The sequence below is a fragment of the Leptonychotes weddellii genome, chromosome 1, assembly GCF_054177405.1.
Source record: "Leptonychotes weddellii isolate Sample4059 chromosome 1, ASM5417740v2, whole genome shotgun sequence".
Lineage (NCBI taxonomy): Eukaryota > Metazoa > Chordata > Mammalia > Carnivora > Phocidae > Leptonychotes > Leptonychotes weddellii.
Window position 1 is genome coordinate 51,685,358 of NC_138369.1, and position 18,112 is coordinate 51,703,469.

Sequence of the window (18,112 nt, forward strand, 5' to 3'; positions counted from 1 at the left end):
CGATCCCGGGACTCCAGGATCATGACCTGAGCCGAAGGCAGTCGCTTAACCAACTGAGCCACCCAGGCGTCCCTAAAAAAGATTTTTTAAAAAAGGGATTGATGGGGCGCCTGGGTGGCTCAGTTGGTTAAGCGACTGCCTTCGGCTCAGGTCATGATCCTGGAGTCCCGGGATCGAGTCCCGCATCGGGCTCCCTGCTCGGCAGGGAGTCTGCTTCTCCCTCTGACCTCCCCCCTCTCATGTGCTCTCTCTCTCATTCTCTCTCAAATAAATAAATAAAATCTTTAAAAAAAAATAAAAATAAGTAAATAAATAAATAAAAATAAAAAAGGGATTGATAAGATGTTGGTTGAAAAAGGGAAAAAAATTTTTAAAAAAGTTAAAAAATAATTAACTTTGAAAGACTAAAGAATCATGGGAAAAAAGCCATGAATTCTATGTGCAGTATTCCCCCAGCCCTGGAGTTCTGCCGTTCTCATTGATTGGTAAACTTGGTCTTGGTTGGCTGTTCTTGCTGACCTTCTGGGGGAGGGGCCTGTTGCTGTGGTTCCCAAATGTCTTTGCTGGAGGCGGAATTGCCCCGCCCTTGCTGGTCCGGGCTAAGTCATCTGCTCCGGTTTGTTCTCAGGAGCTTTTGTTCCCTGCAAGCTTTCCGTTCGGCTTTGGAGGACAAGAGTGAAAATGGCGGCCTCCCAATCTCTGCCCCAGAGGAGCTGAGAACTCAGGGCCCCCTCCTCAGTGTGCCCCCAGAGAAAAGCAGTTAGTCACTCCCGACTCCCCGGTCTCTGGGCGCACTCCGTGCTCACCCGGCCTGTGACTGAGCATTTCTGTCTCTGGCACACGATCCCATGTGGAGCCTCCAAACCCAGCAGATCCCTGCGGTGTGCTCCCGTGCCGCTCCTCTCGGGGGAGGAAGGGGAGTCTCCCCTGATCTGCCACTTGTTGGGTCCCTGCTGGAAGAGCAGTGGCCTGACTGAGCCAAGGATCATGGTTTATGACAACCCCGAGCTGAGAGCCCTCCCCTTGGCTCCGTCTCTGCAGCTGGCTTCCCTGCTCTGATATCTGGGAGCTCTGCCGCACTCAGGCACCCCCGGTCTTCCTGTGACCCCAAGGGTCCTGAGACCACACTGTCCCAGCAAGGGTTCCACCCCCCGCTTAGCCACTGGAGCGAAGTCCCTCAGCAGAGCCAACTTCTGTGGTCCACTCTCTATCACTTGCTGGTAGTGGCCGAGGAAGGCCCCCTCCCCCGCTGTCTGTCTTCCCGAATATCGCCTCGGATTCACTTCTCCGCATGTCCTATCTCCCAGAAAGTGGTCGCTTTTCTGTTCAGAAAGTTGCTGCTATTCTTTTCTTCGATATCCTGTTGAGTTCGTAGGTGTTCAGAATGGTTTGATCCCTATCCAGCTGAATTCCTGGGACCAGATGAAATCCAGGGTCTCCTACTCCTCCACCATCCTGCTCCTTCCCCTATATTTCTGTGATTTTATGTTTAGGTGATTTGCTGTAGTGAGGTGTTAAAGTCTCCTGCTATTTTTGTATTTATCAGTGACTTCCTTTATGTTTGTTATTAATTGATTTACATATTGGGTGCTCCCAAGTTGGGAGCATAAATATTTACAATTGTTAGATCTTCTTGATGATCTTGATGATCTTGAGCTTGATGATCTTCTTGATCCCTTAATTATGATATAGGTGTTTCTTCATCTCTTATTACAGTCTTTGGCTTAAAATATAGTTGTCTGGTATTAGTATGGCTACTCTGGCTTTCTTTTGACCTCCATTAGCATGATAGATGGCTCTCCATCTCTTCACTTTTAATCTGCAAGTGTCTTTAGGTCTAAAATGAGTCTCATGTAGGCAGCACATAGATGGGTCTTGTTTTGTTTTTAAATACATTCTGGTACCCTATGTCTTTTGATTGGATTTTTAGTCCATTTACATTCAGAGTGATTATTGAAATATATGAATTTAGTGCCTTTGTGTTACCTGTAAAGTTGGTGTTTCTGTTGATGTTCTCTGTTCCTTTCTAGTCTTTGTTGTTTTGGTCTTTCTTTCCCACTCAGAGTGTGCTTCAATATTGTTTGCAGGGTTGGTTTAGTGGTCAGCAACTCTTTCAGTTTTTGTTTGTCTGGGAAACTCTTTATCTCTCGTTCTATTCTGAATGACAGCCTTGATGAATAATGTATTCTTGGCTGCATATTTTCCCCATTCAGCACCTGCCACTGTCTTCTGGCCTGCCAAATTTCTGTGAACAGATCTGCTGTGAATTTGATTTATCTTCCCTTATAGGTTAAGGACTTTTTTTCCCAGCTGCTTTCAGGATTCTTTTCTTGTCTGTGTATTTTGTGAATTTGACAATATGGTGTGGGCCAGCTTTTGTTGAATTTGATGGGAGTTCTCTATGCCTCTTGGATTTTGATGTCTGTTTCCTTCCCCAGATTGGGGAAGCTTTCAGCTAAAATGTGCTCAAAGAATCCTACCCCCTTTTCCTTCCCTTCTTCTTCTTGGGCTCGTATGATACCAATGTTATTATGCTTTAAGGAGTTGCTGAGTTTCCTAAGTCTACTTTCACGATCCAATATTTTTCTTTCCCTCTTCTTTTCAACTTCTCTATTTTCCATAACTTTATCTTTTATATCACTGATTTGTTTCTCTGCTTGATCCATCCTCATTGTCATTTCCTCCAGTCAGTTTTGCATCTCAGTTTTAGCATTTTTTTCACCTGACTAGTTTTTAGTTCTTTTATCTCTGCAATAAGGGATTCTCTAGTGTCTGCTATGCTTTTCTCAAGCCTAGCTAGTATTGTTATGATTGTTGTTTTAAATTCTGGTTCAGGGATCTTACTTATATCTGTTTTTATTAGATCCCTGGCTGTTACCTCTTCCTGTTTTTTTCTTTTGGGGTGAATTCCTCTGTCTTGTCATTTTGCCTAGGTCACTATTTTTTGTGTGGTTGTTGGGAAAGTCTGTTATATTCCTGCTTATGATTGTAATGGTCATATTAAGAATAGGTCCTATACTGTCTTGGGCCTGGTGCTTCAGGAGGTGTTTCAGAGTGTGCACTCTGCTGTTGTGTTTTGGCTGCTCCTTCCCTCAGGTCATTCCTCTGCAGAGTTTCTCCTTGCCTGCAGTGGGGGATGTTTGGACCTTGTCCACCGTGTGGCAAGTTTTTCTAGGTGTGTTTTGGTCTGTTTGTTAAAAGAAGCTAGATACTATGTGCCCTAGAGCTGAAGCTTTGCAGCACTCTATGACTTGGTACATGCAAGGAATCTGTGCTGGTCTTCTGGGGGAGCAGCCTGCTCTGCTGATTTTCAGGTGGACTTGCCCTAGTGGATATGCATCTGCAGGGTGCAGGACAGTGGGTCTTGGGTAAGTAGGTCCAGACTCCAGTAGGGGGTGCTGTGATGCTCACTGAGGTCAGTCAGTGCTGATGGGTGGGGGGAAATGGCATCGCCCTGCTCTTTCATCTCCAGATCTGGGAATCTGCACCTACCACTTTTTAGGAAGCCTTCACAGAAGAGTGAACAATCTCCCCTCTCATGTCCCTGGCTTCCATCAGATCCCTGCCTTCATCCTGTCTGTGTCTGAGCTGTCTGCCTGCCAGATGGCACAGTACTCCTGTGTTTTATCTCGGGCATGTGGTTGGGTTTCAAAACTACAAATTTTAGGGACCTACAAGGTGCAGACCTATGCTGATCCTCTTGGGGAGAGTCTTGCCACGCTGTGGCAGATGCTGGTTTGTCCCAGAAAAGCAGTTGCATGACTACGTGGTGATTTGGAGTCTGTGGTAAAGCAGAGCAAAAAGCCAAGTTTGCTGCCCTCCACAGGTGTCACTGTTCCTATACTAGTGAACAGGGCAGCATATTGGTGCCCGCCAGCTCTATTGTCCCTGGCAAGACCATGCTACCACTCCCAAATGCACTCCAAGAAGGGGAACTGTTTCTCCCAGTGAGACCCAGGGGATCCTCAGACCATGCTGCCTACTCCCTGGCCTCTGCCCTCCTTCCCCATAGGAGCACCACTAAGCCTGCCAGGCATGACCCTGGTGATGGCCTGGACTTCTATAACTTCAGACTTCGGGCTCTGCTGCTTATAAAAACTTGTGGTATTCATCCCCTCTCCCTTTCCCTGTCAATGGTTTTGGGGAAGAGTTTTCTTGTGCAATCCCCTGCTCATGCTTTCACACACACTCACTCTCTCTCTCTCTCTTTCTCTTTTGCTCCTCTCTCCCTGATCAGGGCTCCCTCCCCTCCACAGCACCTGCAGTTCTTTTCTCCGCCAAACCAACTCTCTGCAGCAACTACCTTCCATGATGTGTCAGTTTTTCTGTCTCTAGATGTGCAGTGTGCTCTCTCAGTCCTCAGATCGATTTCTTGGGTGTTCAGAATGATTTGATATTAACCTAGCTGTGTTTGAGGGATGAGGCAAGTTTAGGGTCCCCCTACTCCTCTGCCATCTTAACTCCTCCCTGGAAGTTCCTAAGTATACTTTCTAAAGTCCCATAAAAAGAAACATAGTTTAATAATGTTTCTCTCTTTTCTCTTATGTAAACAATTTTGGCTTTATCTGAAGTAAATAGTCCTAAAGTATTTGTATAGCAAATGAATGCATTTTTGTATGAATAAAGGAAATCTTTCAAGTTTCCAAGGGAGGGAAAAAGAGAGAGGGAAGTGAGATACAAAAAATAAGAGGAAACTGGCTTTAGATATCATATCATTTTTCTCTGTAAGGACAGCAAATAGTTAAGATGTGCACACATACCAGACAGAGAGTCATATATTAGATTTTGACCTAACTTGGGTCCTTGACAGTTCTATCTATCAAGTCAAGATTTTTAATACCAGCACTTATTAATTCACAATGTATGGAAAGGAAGGAAGTGATGCCTCCTATGTGAAACAAATAATTTCCTCATGAGACTTCTGTTTTTTGGTATCTAAAGTCTCCTTAAAATATTTAGCCAAATGTTAACTATATATTTATATGATCAAGTGATTTGCCAGCCAACATTTTTATTTACCTAACATATCTATGATTTCTGACTAAATGCCTTTAACAAACTGTGGAAAGAGCACTGGATATGTCAATATGAGAAGCTAATCCTGATATTGTCTAAAGGTGATGATGAGGGAGAAGATTCTCATATTTTATATTAGTTTTAGCTAAAAAATATTTTAGGGAGGCAATTTTTGAGTTTAAATTGTGTTTGGACTCCTCATAACAATTAAAGCAGATCATTGGACAGTCAGAATTTTGTTTTGCTTTTTTGTTATTTGTTTTTTTCAACATTTTTTAAATTGAATTCAATTTAATGAGCATATGGTGTATTATTAGTTTCATAGGTGGAATTTAGTGATCCATCAGTTGCATAAATACCCAGTGCTCATCCCATCAAGTACCCTCTTTAATGCCCACTATCCAGTTCCCCGTCCCCCTGCCCACCTCCCCTTCAGCAACCCTGTTTGTTTCCTATAGTTAAGAGTCTCTTATGGTTATTTCCCAATCTGTTTTTGTCTACGTCTTCAAAGGCAAGAGAGATCAGATTCAGCAGTGCTTAGGGACTGCCCTGCATTGGTGAGCAGCCCCAGGCAGAGGGGGAGAGGAGAAAAGCCTATTAGATACCCTGGGCCCATCTAAGAGGACAGCCACTCCATCTCCTATCAGCATGATGGGCCAGCACCCTAAGACACCCAGCAGCTGTTCAACCCACTGAGTGGGGTGGCCCTAGGTTGGTATGTCCCCAGGTTGGGGGTGGCCCCAGGTCTGTGTGTCCCCAGGTTGGGTTGGCTCCAGGTTGGAGTGGACCCAGGTCGCAGTGGCCCCAAATCAGGGGCAGCTTGGTGAGAATTCAAGGTGGGCCTGGGCTGAAGCAGAATCTCAGCAGATGGCAACACAGGGAACAGGTCTAATTCTTAGGGAGATGAGGCCATGGAGAGCATGTGAGGTCTAAGGTGAGTCAAACCCAGATGAAGAGGGAGTGATCTATGAGGAATTCCAAACCAAAGAACCCCTGGTGTCCACTATGCTGAATATGAACTAATTCAGCCAGAGGAGGACATCCCCTTTGTCTATAAGTTTATGTTCTAGAAAAAAATGGATGGTGCTGTGGAGCCATGCGATAGGCCTGGCAGAAGTCAAGAGCAGTGGATAGGGGAAGGGCTGCACTATGACAAACCAGAGTGCAGGAGGGTCAAGTGTATTTGTGTGGCCGCACTGGTGAGGCCTGGGGTCACCAGGCGGAATCTAGGCTAGGATAGGGTGAGAAACATTTCACACAACAAAGACCAGGTTGCTAGGAGCCCCCAGTCTTCTAATGCCCCTTCTCCTTTCTGAGGCTCCCTCTATAGACACTTCCACCCTAGCACCTTTCCATAGGTGAGCTTCAAACCCTTCACACCTTTGTAGTCCTGTAGCAACTGGTCAGGCCCTAGTTGTTCAATCCACTATTGTGGGAGTCAATGTGGGATGTGCTGACTTGTCCATGGCCCTGTGGACACCAGGGGAGGGTGGGGAAATCCTTTCTGCCTGTTGGCAAATCATAGCTTCACAGGATGCAGGTGTCAGGACCTTGAAAGCTGGTTGATCTGGTTAATATGCTAGGTAGTGTACCCTGACATTTCTCAGGGATGGCAGTCGTTGTCCATTCTAAAGAAGGAGAAGCAATTACCAAGCTTGACAGAAAGAAAGTAGGAAGAGTCCCCCAGACTGTCTAATAAGCCCATGCCAAAGGTAGGCTTACTCTGAGCTCAGAATACCTCAGCTTTGCAGCCCATCTCTCCCACTGGTCCTAGAAAAGTATTCACATGGTGTATGAGTTCCTGTTGCTGTTGTAACAAATGACCACAAATCTAGCGACTTGGAACAAGAGCCATTTATTATCTCCCACAGCAGTAGGTCCTGAGTCTGGTAAGTGTGGCTTGGTACTCTCTCATATGATCCACATCAAGGTTCTGTCTACCCTGGCACTATCTGGAGGCTCTGGGGGAAGTCCACTTCCAGGCTCATTCATTTTATTGACAGAATTTATTTCCTTCTCATGGTTTCCACTTGGCCTGCCATCATCAGGCCACCAATGGTGGGCGAGTCTTTCTCACACTTAGAATCTCTCTTACTTTTCCTCCTGCTGCATCTCTTGACCCTAGTCAGGTAAAACTCTCTGCTTTTTAGGGATCAAGTGATTAGACTGGGGCTCCTGGATAATACAGGATAATCCCTAGTTTAAGATTTGTAATTTTAATTCCATCTGCAAATTTCCTTTTGCCATGTAATGAAACTAGTCACAAGTTCCAAGGACTAGGGCATGGCCATCTTTGGGAGACCATTCTGTTGACCATACATGGTCATGTTTTTGTAAAATTCAAGAGTGATTTTTTTTTCCTGTTCTGTAGAAGACCCAGCGTTCTCCATTCTCCTTTTAACCTAACACAGTGTTTTTTAAACTATAGTTCATTAGTCATTGTTGCTTCCTCAAAAAGTTAGTTTGAGTAACAACTAGCATTTTCGTAAGGAATATAGAATTGAATTGCATAGAAAATACCAAGACTGCACATAACCATCTAAGTTCTATGAAATTGTTAGTATCCATACATACACACATACACATGCACTTGCGCATACACACACACACACACACACACAAACACACTTCTGAACTAGGTCAGGATTTAAAGTATACTTCTCAGTATACTTGGTTAAGACTTAAAAATTTGAAAAGACATTTTCTAAAAAGATGCTAGAATTCATCTAGAGCCTCCAGCAAGGCCTGCTCCTGGTCCTGGGAGGATTTCTGAAGCATCTGGGAAAGCATCTGTCTCCCTACCAGAATGCTGACACAGGCTATCTAGTCCTAGCCCAGAGGTCGGGGGCTCCCTTTGACCCTGGTTGTGTAGAGGGAGCCCTCTGCCCCCACTGTGGACAACTGATGATGCATCTGTTTGTCTCAATTTTCCTTTGTAGCTATGTCTAAGAGTCTGTTTGGACAGGGGAAGAAATCTCTAGATACATTTTTCTGGGTAAACGAGGTAACTGGAGAAATCACCTACCCTTCACCGAAGGCAGATGTACCTGAAGCTTCTCCAGCTTCTCTGGAGAATCCCCAAGAGAGGCCCGGATCTCAGCATGGGAGCATGCAGGGGGCTCCTCTCAGTGCCCAGGGCCCATCCAGCATACCTGTACAGAAGGCTGCCCTTCCACCTCCTCCTAAGGCTTCACTGAAAGACACTGGCTCAAGGTACTGCCTCCCATCTACACCAACCCATGGCCTGGCTAAGGCTGGAGCAATGAGCACCCGGCCGCTCTCAGCAATTCCTGTCACTATCTCACCACCAGGAGGTGCTCTGCCAACATGTGGCCCCCTTGGACCAGTCCCTCTGCCCCCAGCCTCTTCCTTTCCTCCCAGCCCTTCTGCCCCCTGGGCCTTCACCTGCAAGCTGAAAAATGTCCTTACTGGGAATAACCGATTTTCCTTTTGAACTTGAAAGTATTTGCGTGGCCACAGCTTCCTGAGTGGCCTGCCAGCTGAACACCTCCATGCTCATGTCCATGACGCTTTTGCCTCCCCTGGAAGCGCACAGAACTCTGCGCAGAGATCTTAGAAGAACACACCAAGTGCTTTCAAACCCCATATAAATCTAACTTAGATTTTGACACACAATGTTTTCTAGGCCTTCTTTTACCTCCCAAGTCACCTTGGTATTTTGCTCCTAAGTTTTTGGAGTTCAAGAATTTGGTTCCGATGTTGGTAGCAGAGCAGTATGTTTGATTCCCAGCCAGAGCCAGAAGGATACCTCTTCGGTTGAGGTAGGAACAAGCCAGGATGAGTGGGACCTGCAGGCCCTGTGTCTCTCCGTATAGCCCAGGGGGCGGCACTCAGGGCTGTCCTGGGTCCTGAGCACAAAGGGGCTAGAGCCCTGCCAGGAGCTCTCTTTGAGGCAATCTGAGGCTGAGAGAGCCTTTGGGCAGAGCACCCCTTCTAGCTCTGCCTTCCCTGGTGGACAGGCTCCGGATGATGCTTTGGTGGGACAATGGGCAGCCGCTCAACCCTCCAGGAATGGAGTGACTGGTCCAGTCATGCAGGGTAGGAGGCAGAAAGTAGGGGTTTGGAAACATTGTCTCAGCCTGAGGACCCCAGGAAACCCTCCTTGGGCCTGGGGAGCAAAGGCCTGTGGTCCAGCCTTGATTCTGTAGCCAATGTGTCCAGTCAGAACCCTGCCTCTCTTGGCCTCAGCTTCCCCCCTGCACAATATAGGGGTGAGCAAGCCTGTCTGCCAGGCCTGCTCAACTTCACTGTCTGTAACTATGTTACCAGGAACCAGGGATGGGTGAGGCCCTGGGTACAGCAGGTGGCAGGAGGCCAGGCGCTCACAGTGTGGAGAGGGCCACCAGGCCCAGCAAGGGCCATGGGTTCTGGGCCTATGGCTGGAGCAGGTCTCCACTGGATGCCATCACACTCATACTTCTGACTAACTGTGCAGCCTCCTGCAGTACCCTTCTAGTGCACTCTACTGAAAAAGTTTACCGTGGTGCTCACGCTGAAGGTGAGAAGCTTCAAGGATTCTGTGTGGTACTGCAGAGCATGTAGGAAGGGTGGGTTGATGCTGAGCAGCAAGTGGTAACTGGCACAGAGGGCCTGCAACACAGCTCTAACCTGGAACCCAGCAGCCCAGGGAGAAAAGAGAAGCATGTGCACAGAAAAGCTCCTGGCCCGGTGAACTAGAAAAGTGAGAGGCTGGAACCAATTCAAACAACCAGTGAATAGGGCAGGCTAAGTAGAGGCTGGAATCCCAGGAAACTCTAGCTTTGGGAAGGTTAGTGGATATGAAATAATGCTCAGGGAGGAAGAGAGAGTGTGTACCTTACCAGGGTCTCAGGTGGACTTGGCATGTTGCCCACAGATGGTGGGTTCTTCCCTCTACGTCATTCAAGGGCAGCCTACAACAAATGGGGTTTGCAGTTGTGACCCCAAGTCACCAGTACGGTGGACTGAATCGTGTCCCTAAAGGATATATGTTCACATCCTAACCACCAGGACCTGTGACTATGACCTTCTAGAGCAATGACTGTGATTGTTATGGGTCTTGAGAGGAGGGGCTCATCCTAAATTATCCAGGATAATTGCATTCTTCAAACAGGGTGAGTTTTGAGACAGACACACAGAGGACACAGAGAATAAGAGGCAGCGATGTGACCATAGGGGCAGAGATTGGAGTGATGTGGTCACAAGCCAGGAATACCGGCAGCCAGCGGAGCCCGGAAGAGGCAAAGAAAAGAATGTCCCCTTGGGCTTCTGGAGGGAGTATGGTCCCACTGACACCTTGATTTTGGACTTCTGATTTCAAGACTGTGAGGGAATGCATTTGTGTGAAGCCCCTGGTTTGTAATTTGTGTCAGCCCCAAGAAACATATACCAAACGCAGGCTCTTGTCTGCTCCGTCCCTGCTGTGTTCCCAGGGCCTAGGACAAGGCCTGCGTACATACAGCCAGTGCCTCCTAAGTGTTTGCTCAATGACTAATGGGAAAAGATCTTAGGAAATCCCTCAGCAAAGATTTTACTCCAAAGTTTAAAAATCCTGCATTCTGGCAGGGGGTGGGGTGGGGTGGAAGTGAGGTACAGGCTGCTGTCTATATAGATCATACTGTCCCTCCACCCAACCACACTGCCCCTCCTGCTGACTTGGAAGTCTCTGGCTCATGCGTGCTGACGCCAAGTCTAGGCCGGTGCCCACAGCATTGACAGAGAAAATGAAAAATGGACAGCCTCCAAAAGACGCTGAGGGTGAAATCTGGTGGCCTCCTCCCTTGTGAGCCACACACTGTGCTGAACCGATTTCCTCCACATTCGCTGCTGTGATGGGACTTTGGGGCAGAAGTGTGCAAATGTTGCTCCAGGAATGATGCCCATAGGCACCTGTGGGGTCCCAGAGCCCAGGCTGCTGCCAGGCCTCAGGGGGAGCCGGGTTGCTCCCCTCCCCGTGCTACACAAGTCCCCTAGGCACCAAGGTGGCCCTGCTGCCTGCTGACCAGCTGACCACAGTGGCCAGGCCTGACATGCCTTGCCATCCAAGGTCTCTGTCTGCTATGCTCCCCACACCTGCTAGGGCAAGGACTGCTCCAAGGGCGCATCTGATCTTGACCTGTGGGCCGCCTGTCCCCAGCACTAATCCCACGGTGGGCCCGTGCAGAGCTGGGCGTGCTGCTGCCTGCTCAGACCCCTCACAGCCCTTGGGACACCTAGGTTCTATTTTTTTTTTTTTTAAGATTTTATTTATTTATTTGACAGAGAGAGACACAGCGAGAGAGGGAATACAAGCAGCGGGGAGTGGGAGAGGGAGAAGCAGGCTTCCTGCTGAGCAGGGAGCCCGATGCGGGGCTCGATCCCAGGACCTGGAATCATGACCTGAGCCGAAGGCAGACGCTTAACGACTGAGCCACCCAGGCGCCCCGGGACACCTAGGTTCTAATCCCACCTCTCTTATCTACAGGAGGCATAACGGCCTTGGCCAAGTCTCCGTCGCCTCTCAATTTCGGGTATCAGTTTCCCCATGTGCAACATCTGTCACCTCAGGGGGACAATTCCTATAGTGCTCCATAATAGGAATGACCCCATGAGGGTAGGGCTTTGACCAGTAGACTGAGGCTGCAGTAGCAGGGGGCTGGGGATTAGAAGAGGGGCCCATGGCGCCAACTCTGGTCTGATTTGTGTGGCTGCTGGCTGTCCCACCTCCCCCTCCTCCTCCTTGTCCCAACTGCTAAGGAGTGAGGGATGCCTGGGCCGGCAGCCCAGGACCATCCAAGGGAGGGCTCTGCATTCTTGGGGCAGACTCTGCGGGTGGGAAGAACTTTAAAGAACATGACCCAGTGTCTCTTTTTACAGATGGGGAGACTGAGGCCAAGTGAGGCCTTGTCCAAGGTCACTCAGTGCAGGGAGCCACTAGGAGTTCTACCAAGGTGCCCTGGGGGTTGCGTCAATTCTTACTTATGGGACAGGCACCTGGGTGGCCCTGCCAGGTCGGAGGGCTTGCCGTTGGGGTCTGTGACCAGGCAGCACAGGTCAGAGGCACCCCCGAAACAGGGAGGTGCTTTGTGATCAGCCAGCTGCCAGGCTTCATCCACCGCATCAGTGGCTCCTGCACCCTGGGTGTGAGTGCCAGCCTCCTAGGAGTTTGGGCTCCCAGCTCTGGGGCCTGCAGGAGAAGGCTGCCAGGACCACACCCCCCTGCAGAAGAGCCCAGAGCCTTGGAGCCACCAGTCTCCACAGGACTGATGTGGTCTTACTGGCTTGCTCGAGGGATGCTCAGGTCCCCCCAGAGCAGTTGGGGTGGGGTGGGGAGGCCGGATTGGTATAAGTAGGAACACCAGGTGCTGGGACAGGGCCCTAGCCGGACGGGTTCACTTAGGGATGTACACACAGTCCTTAGAGGTTCCAAAGATGAGCTGACTCCTGACTCAGCCCTGACCCCTCTTGCTTCACCTCTCCATTTCTCAATGCCCACCACCCTCTCATTAGCTCAGGTGGGCTGCCTGGACCTGGAGGTCTTTAAGAAACAAAGGAGGAAGTAGGGCCTGGGGGGGACCTGTCGCACAGACAGATGTGGCTTTGGACCTAGGCCTTCCTGACTGGACAGCCTGGGCTCAGGGCCTGCTTCTTCCTTGGGAGACGTCTGGCCTGGGTCTGGAGCTCAGGTCCCTTTGGAGACCGTTTCTGACCCATGGCTTTGTAGTTGGCAGGGCCTCATCCTGTGCCAGTTTTTAGTGGTGGGACAGAGTTTTCCCTTTTATGTTAGATTGGGAGAGGAGGTCAAATAGACCATCAATTTCTTGTAACTTCCTATTATGTTGTAATAGTTGTAAAACTATTAACTGAATAACAAGAAAAACAATATGATTAATGTATTATTTATTATATTATTAACAATCAGTTCTGAGACAAAGTCCAATTCAAAACATTATTAAGATTCTATTAGTTGATTTTAGAAATGGCATAATCCAAACCTATATTTCAATAAATTTTCTTATGTAATCTTTAAGGAAGGAATTTTTCACCTCCATCATTTGGCTCTGGAAAATCTTTATAGGCAACATTTTTATATTAGAAAAAAAAATTCAGTATAGTTGTTACTGAAGGTTCAAAGAGGTGATATGCACAAACTATAAAAATTACAAATCACTCTTTCTTTTGAACACATATTTGAATTTAAACAGTTTAAATAATAGTGTTTTAGATGAATTTGAAATGAACTTCAAGAATGGTTGTTAACAGCTCCTTTTCTTTCTGATGCACTGTGGGAAAAAAATTCCTTTCCCATTTCTTCAGCAGTAGGGGCTACAAAAATGGTGTCCCAAATTAGGATTCACCTTATCCTCTTGAGAAACGAGCCAAAGAGGTTTTGGATCTGGTGAAATATATTACCCGAAGGGAAACACCTGTGGAGAGAGAAGCCCTGTGTCTCCAGAGCGGGTCCCCCGTGTCTCTGGGGCTAAGCTGTGCTGTGGCCTCAGGAGCCCACACAACTATGCACAAGGGATGGCTCAGAGGGGCCTCACCCCACATGTGAAACACTGGTAGGAACAGGAAGACCGGGGTTGAGGGGGTGACAGAAATCCTGAATGGCCTGAACCATTTTATACTCCTTACTTGCTGGAACTCTTGGGGAAACAAGCAAGGGTTTTTCCAGATAGTCTGTCCACAAAAACAAATGAGTCACCTCACTGATTCAAAGACACTTACTGTCTGTTAGTGTCATGCTACCAACAGTTATAATATTTTAATGGGTAGGAAAACTTATGGATTTAAACCTAAATTTTCTGTCACTAAGATGTTTTAACAAACTGGTATCAGACTGCTTTTGACAATGTCAATACTATACATACATCCAATTGCTTTTTTTTTCTTCTACTCTTTCTTTCAGGAAAAATCTGGTTATCTAATTTTTGCTACCCATCAGTCTCCTGTTTTGGACAGCAACTGTCCCCCACTGGCTGCAAAATACATGTTCGTGCTGACGCATGAGATGTTAACTACCAAGTTGCATGTTGAATGAGTCCCATTACTTCAGAGCTGTGCTTACTGAGACCTGTTTACACGTACCCACATTCACTCATAAAAAATAGATATCCTTGACTCTGCAGAATCCCTCATTTACACACCGCTAAAAATATGTTCTTTCATTCTGACATCTTTTTACCCAATCTTGCCAATCAGATAAGAAACACCGTAAGACTGGGAGATAAAACCTTTTAAAACAAGTTTTGTAGCAGAGATTAATTTTAAAAAAAGTTCTACTTTTAGAGCAGCAGTTAGAAACTTTGTTCTTGTCATATGTAAATAATACTGTTATATTAAATTGTGGATTTAAATTAGTTTAACAGTTTCTTATGTCTTCAAAAATAATTCTGTGTTACTTAATGGCTTCTCCATCCTTCCAATTCCAAGGAATACAAAGGTCTCCATCTTGAAGAACAGAATAAAAATGTGAAATGCAGAGGTGCATCCCTTGTAGGTAAGGCAGTGACTGTTCTAGAAGTCTCTTACAACAATCCACCATTTGTATACTAGAAACGCTGGGCTCCTTATAAAACTTTTCCAGAGAAAATTTTTTCGTTGAAGCCTGTATCAATTCATTTTCAATAACCTTTAACCTGTTATATTGAAAATAAACATAATATTGCCACAAGCTATCACCAAATAAAAGAACATAAAATGTACATACAATTTTATATTTTGGGGCTCTTTCTTTCAAGATTTTATTTAAATTCAAGTTAGTTCAAATATAGTGTAATATTAAGTTTCAGAGGTAGAGGTCAGTGATTCATCAGTTACATACAACACCCAGTGCTCATTACATCACGTGCCTTCCTCGATGCCCATCCCCCAGTTACCCCATCCCCCCCACCTCCCCTCCAGCAACCCTCAGTTTGTTTCCTAGAGTTCAGCATCTTACGGTTTGCCTCCCTGTCTTTATCTTATTTTGTTTTTCCTTCCCTTCCCCTATGTTCATCTGTTTTGTTTCTTAAATTCCACGTATGAGTGAAATCATATGGTATTTGTCTTTCTCTGACTCACTTATTTCGCTTAGCATAATACCCTCTAGTTCCATCTACATCATTGCAAATGGCAAGATTTCATTCTTTTCTATGCCTAAGTAATATTCTTCTTTATCCATTCATCTGTTGATGGACATCTGGGCTCTTTCCATATTTTGGCTATTGTGGGCATTGCTGCTATAAACACTGGAGTCTAACTTTCTGCTCTCAACACTGAAAATGGTGTCCACAAAGGGTAAATGACATGCTTAGAAGACATGTCAATAGTTCTTGTGCATGTATCTCTGAAAGTATTTGTTAAATCTTTTAGCAGCAATGGGTAAAAATAAAGACATAATTTAAAAAGTTCTTATCCTGCCTCACTGAGCAGCTGTTAGTGACCAAAGAAAGCAGAGAGCTGAGTGTAAAAGTTTCTAGTTTTAGGAACCACCTACAGTCTGACCCTTGGGCAGTAATGACTTCTAGAGACTCCCAAACACCCAGTAGGCTCACAACAAGACAGGCCCCTGGGGAGGAGGCACCTCCCCTCCACTCTCTTCTATGCCCATCAGCTCCCTCTCTGCCTCTTGTTCCATCAAGGGCTTGGGTGAAGGCTTAGAAAGCAGACAACTCAGGGCAGAACTCAGTGTTAGATACACAGATGGCCAGTGTTTATGGGTATATTTTGGTAAACAGCTTCAATCCTTCAAATCTTGAGATGTGTGAAAGAGGCCTTGTCACGTCCTTGAGCAGTGTGCAGACCAGCACAGACATCTCTTGGGAAGCCCACCCAAGAAGGGGAGTAAAGCAAAACTGCCATGGTCAAAGAAGGTTCCCAAAGAAGTTTAAGTATTGCACTGGTTAAAAAATACCCAAATAACCTCTATTTATCCACTCTTAATCTCTACATAAAGGAAAAAAGTACCATGAACTATCCATAAGCTAGAAAAATATTTGAAAACAGAAATGGTCATTGTAGTCAGCTGGGACTTAGTAGCAGGGGTCTGTAGTTACTGACTTACTCCCTTCAACAATACCCGGAACGCTTTCTCAGGTGCTGCTAGTTTTTTTCTGTAAGATTACTCCTTCTAGACACTGCTGCTTAGAGACTGAAGAAATTGGACAGCAGAGTTGGTGGGGTTCTCAGAATGTTCCAGCTGGACCTGTACCTATTCTTTCCAGGATTAGAAGGGAAGAACCATAGGTACCACCAATAGCAGGGACCGACAAACTTTTTTTGTAAAGGGCTTTTCTCACTGGCTCAAAAAAAAAGGTGGCGGGGGGAAGGTTTTTAACAATCTGGCTTAGAAACAGAGAGCCTGGCATCTGGCCGAGTTAATGTGTAGTACTCCAATGACGCATCTTTACACGCACCTCTGGCCAGGGCCATGCATTCCCATCCCTTCTCAGAGAAGCCTTTGGCCTCATCCCAGGGTGACCCCGACCCCTAGGCCACAAGCCTCTACAACCAGGAGGGCCCATCAGTCCTTCTGGAGTGCAGTCCTGGACGAGAATCGAGCCCAGAGAGGGCCGCCTTCACTGGGGCTCTCTCCAGAGCTGGCCCTTCCAATAAGGAGATGGCGGGGAACAGCCTATCCCTCCCTGGTTGCCTCTGGAGTCTGAAGCAGACGAATTTAGATGATTTTTTGCCTTTCCTTATAATTTCTTTGCTTTATTATATTCATACTTCAACAACAACAACGAAATAGAGGGAAAAGGGAAGCACAGTACAAACAAGAGAAGCACCATGACATGGTGAGTATGGCTGGTGGCAAGTTCTCTTCCTTTCCTTCTAATGCTAAGAAATGGGCCAGACATTTCCTAGGGGGAAATGACCTTTTCTTTCCCCTGACAAAAATGATATCTATTTTTTTTTTTAAATAAAGCTCCTTCTGCCTCTGACACCGACTGTGAGTTCCACAAAGGTATCTGTTCGCAGGGCTGGCTAGACACCAAAGTACTTGATAAATATTAGTGGAATAAATGAACATTGTTTTAAATGGTTTTTTCCTATTCTATGTCAGTATCAAAATTATTTAAATAGTCTTCTATTATTGTACATTTCTACTGTTTCCAGTTTGCCTAAGTGATATTAAAATTTATAGTATATGATACAGGGTAGGAGGAAACATGAGTGAGTTACCACAAAAGCCATTAGTGAGGACAGCCCGTGTAGGGAGAGCTGCTTTACCTCTAGGCCCAGGTTACCCTAGGTTATGCCCGCCCCATGTAAGAGCTGTGCATGGGTCATTACCAGCCTCCAAAGGAGGGGAATCCACAGTACACACATTCCCCCTGGTAGCCAGGCCATGTTAAGAGGCATGGGCTACAAGTCATGCAGTCCTGAAAAGGCCATGTGAGGTCTACTTGGGACCCAGATATTAGCTTAGAATACTGGTTTTAAACCGTCCACAAGCTGAGGGTCCTGCAGGGGTACTCAGAGGACCCCGATGGGTATGAGCGGCTTCTAGCTCCCTTCCTCTTTGAACAGAACACCTGCAAGCTTTTATCTCTTTTATCAATTGGATTTCCACTTCAGAATCCACTTTATAGAGATATGCAGCTAAAAAGTGAAAACCACAGTCCAAGAACACACTTCATCTATGGAAAGCCAGTAGTCTTACAATGATTACAATGAAGGCAACCTTAATAGGGCGGGGAGAACAGAATGAAGGGAAGGAGAAGGCAAAGGGGAGGGAAAACTGCAGAGGTCTGCAGAGGGATGAAGGCGATGAGTAAGAGGGAAGGTACATTGGGACCAGCAACAAAGTGGCTTCCTCTCCATGGGGGATGAAACAGGGATGAGAGCTCCAGTGCCAGAGCCAGAAAGGGGCTCAGGGAACATGCAAGTTAATGGATTCAGCCAATGGATGCTTCCTGAAGGCCACCTGTGTGCCAGGCACTGATCTTGGGATGGGAGCGAACAAAAGCGACAAAAAAGTCTCTGCCCTCTTCCAAACTCATTTTATGAGGCCAGCATTACCTTGATCCCAAAACCAGACAAAGACCCCATCAAAAAGGAGAATTACAGACCAATATCCCTGATGAACATGGATGCAAAAATTCTCACCAAAATACTAGCCAATAGGATC

The 18,112-nt window shown here is 46.5% G+C and overlaps 2 protein-coding genes across 5 annotated transcripts in view; one reads left to right on the top strand and one right to left on the bottom strand.

Annotated features, from left to right (window-relative positions):
- The window catches only part of TCAIM (T cell activation inhibitor, mitochondrial), a 91,844-nt gene that overhangs the window by 20,292 nt on the left and 53,440 nt on the right, over positions 1 to 18,112 (bottom strand). For 3 of the 4 annotated variants that reach the window (XM_081823267.1, XM_081823273.1, XM_081823260.1), the window contains one exon: positions 12,878 to 14,636. The exons of the other annotated variant lie outside the window; for it this stretch is intronic. In XM_081823267.1, coding sequence (XP_081679393.1) covers positions 14,396 to 14,636 — 241 coding nt within the window. In that variant the 3' untranslated portion in view covers positions 12,878 to 14,395. Of the gene's footprint in view, positions 1 to 12,877; positions 14,637 to 18,112 lie in introns of those variants that run through there. 4 annotated transcript variants of the gene reach the window in all.
- On the top strand, positions 331 to 16,274 carry CUNH3orf86 (chromosome unknown C3orf86 homolog). The gene has a single exon (XM_081823304.1). It carries the CDS (start codon positions 7,958 to 7,960, stop codon positions 8,468 to 8,470), a length of 513 nt encoding a protein of 170 aa, XP_081679430.1. The 5' UTR covers positions 331 to 7,957; the 3' UTR covers positions 8,471 to 16,274.